The 2,359-nt window shown below is 32.6% G+C and overlaps 1 protein-coding gene across 1 annotated transcript in view; it reads right to left on the bottom strand.

Moving 5' to 3' along the window:
* Nucleotides 1-1,683: 1,683 nt before the first annotated feature.
* The window catches only part of LOC111388041 (homeobox protein LUMINIDEPENDENS-like), a 22,947-nt gene continuing 22,271 nt past the window's right edge, over nt 1,684-2,359 (bottom strand). The window contains exon 12 of the mRNA XM_023012702.1: nt 1,684-2,092. Within this exon, the coding sequence (XP_022868470.1) occupies nt 2,079-2,092 (14 nt within the window). The 3' untranslated portion in view covers nt 1,684-2,078. The remainder of the gene's footprint in view (nt 2,093-2,359) is intronic.

Consider the following 2,359-nt stretch of genomic DNA (forward strand, 5'->3'; position numbering starts at 1 on the left):
TGTACAATGGTTCTTAATTAATCTTCTTGAATATCTTCTTCTTTGAACTCCAAGCAATTGTATGAATTGACGCATACGATTATTTTCCATGTATCAAAAGCTTCTCCTTCTGAATGATAGATTAAAGCATGTATTTATAATCCCAAAATGAGATCAAAATTCGTGCCCCAGTTGCATTTATTGTAGAGTTGAATTAAAATAGAAAAGAAAATTTGGATTGCCCCAGAATACCATGCGATCATGGTTTGCATTTTTCACATACAGGTGGTCAATTTCCCATGCTTACGATTGCGTAATCTGACCCTTACAATTGCAAGGCATGTCTTTTTAATTCTCGTTTAATTTGGTCCCTGGATTTCTTCTTTAATTCAACTTGAGTTCCCTCTTATTTGTACCATAAGTCTTTCATCTTTCAATCTTTTTTACTTTTATCCTCATCATCCACAATTGTCCGAATTCGGTCCGTATGAAGTTGCAAAAGTTTACAATGAAGTCCTAAAATTTTCAAATGTTAGATTTAACTCTCAAAACTTGTGAATCTCCTGTAATTGCTATCTCAATGATTCTTATTGATCACGTACAATTCAATTAGCCTTCAATAACTATGAATCAACTCAAATTAAGCTCAAAATCATCTGTCTTCGCACCAATTACATTCAAGTATGAACTTTTCCAATTATTGACATAATTATATAAAAGTAAGTATATGTGTGCTCAATTAACGATAATTCATCCGTTTCAAAAGTCATGACAACCCGTGTATAACACACTTATCACATTGCAACAAATATCGCAAAAAGAATGAATATCAAATATTCTCTAGTTGTTAAAGAGATGAATGTACAATGTAAACACTAATCTCACATGAGCAAAATCTGAACTCAAATTAGCGAGTCGTAACTCAAATTCTACATAGTTTCATTTTGTTAAGTTTAAAAAGATTGATCCAACATCAAGCAATAATTAATTTTGAAAAGTAAATAACAAAATAAATATAAAATTACTTCTGATTTCTTTCATTTTCGTTCTCAATATGCAGTTTATGTTCAGGTTGAAAAGAGGGGGCACGAATATGTATATTACCGGTCACCTTCTAATGGAATTGGTTCTCCCAATTTTGAGAAACTTTGCCTTCGAAATTGGGAAATAATGGGGGAAAATTTTGGGAACAATTATGTTGCTATGTTGAACATATTTTTAAGTTGTGAAATTTGAATCCTGATTTTGTAAAATAAAGAAAAATTCAGTTTGGTCCTCAAATTTTGTGTAATTTTTTGCATTTTCCCCATTTTAATAACATTTCTTTACATTATATTTTTGGGCCAATTAATTAAGAAATGGGGAATCATTCAAAAGCTAGTTGTGTCAAGGCTTATGAAAAATGTACATTAGCAAGAACAATACCCTTGTTAAGATAGGGGATTAAAATGACATCCCAACAAATTCTAAAAAAAGTTATGCTTGGTGTACATAATTTGGATACATAGGGGTCTCCACACCTAGACTTATCATTCTAAAAATTCACACCTTTAATTTTATTTATTTATTTTGTACAAATTTAAAATACCTTAACCTCAAAGAAACAAAAAAGAAAGTAATCAACATCAGTACAAAATTAATAAGAACATCAACCCTACAATTTTTCAACCAAAAACATATTTGCCGTCTCTTTAGGACATGGTATCATTAAAAATGGCACAAACATATTCAAATCCCAATTTTTTTGACTTTGTACAGCATAAAAAGCATACAACAACAACATTCCCATCCAACACCAACATATAAAGACATATATTCAACTAATACCAACACTATAAAACAAAACATCGTCTCCAAATTTTCTGAAGACCGAAATTGACAGATCCGAGTATCAAACACCATTAAGTACAAGAACTCAATTTTCCGACAGCATTAAGACTGTATTATTAGTTGGTTTGTTCCAGACAACCCAAATGTAGAAAATGAAGGTCCAAATGCTGCCTTAGAAGTCAATTGCTCTATCATGTCCTCAGTGGAGTCGGCCGCATCCTCATTTGACACCGCTACCTTCTCCGGCCATGTTTTTGCTACTGCTACACTCACCAGATGCTTCCTGCCCCCGTGAAAGTGGAATTTATGAAAAGTCATCTTGTTTCCACTAGGCATAAAAATTAGAATTTTGATTGAAAAAGAAAACCAGAGTAAATGACACCCATTATAAGAAGGAGAGTGCTGGATGTATACACATTTTTGTACAAAATGGTTTACTTACACTCACAATGGGAGGGTGGGGCCAAATGTTGGCATTTTTTATTTCATGTGGGGCCCAAGTGTATGTGAGAGTGAGTCAAGCATTTTGTACAAATATGTGAGTACAAAT

The sequence above is a fragment of the Olea europaea genome, unplaced genomic scaffold (genome assembly GCF_002742605.1).
Source record: "Olea europaea var. sylvestris unplaced genomic scaffold, O_europaea_v1 scaffold4481, whole genome shotgun sequence".
NCBI lineage: Eukaryota > Viridiplantae > Streptophyta > Magnoliopsida > Lamiales > Oleaceae > Olea > Olea europaea.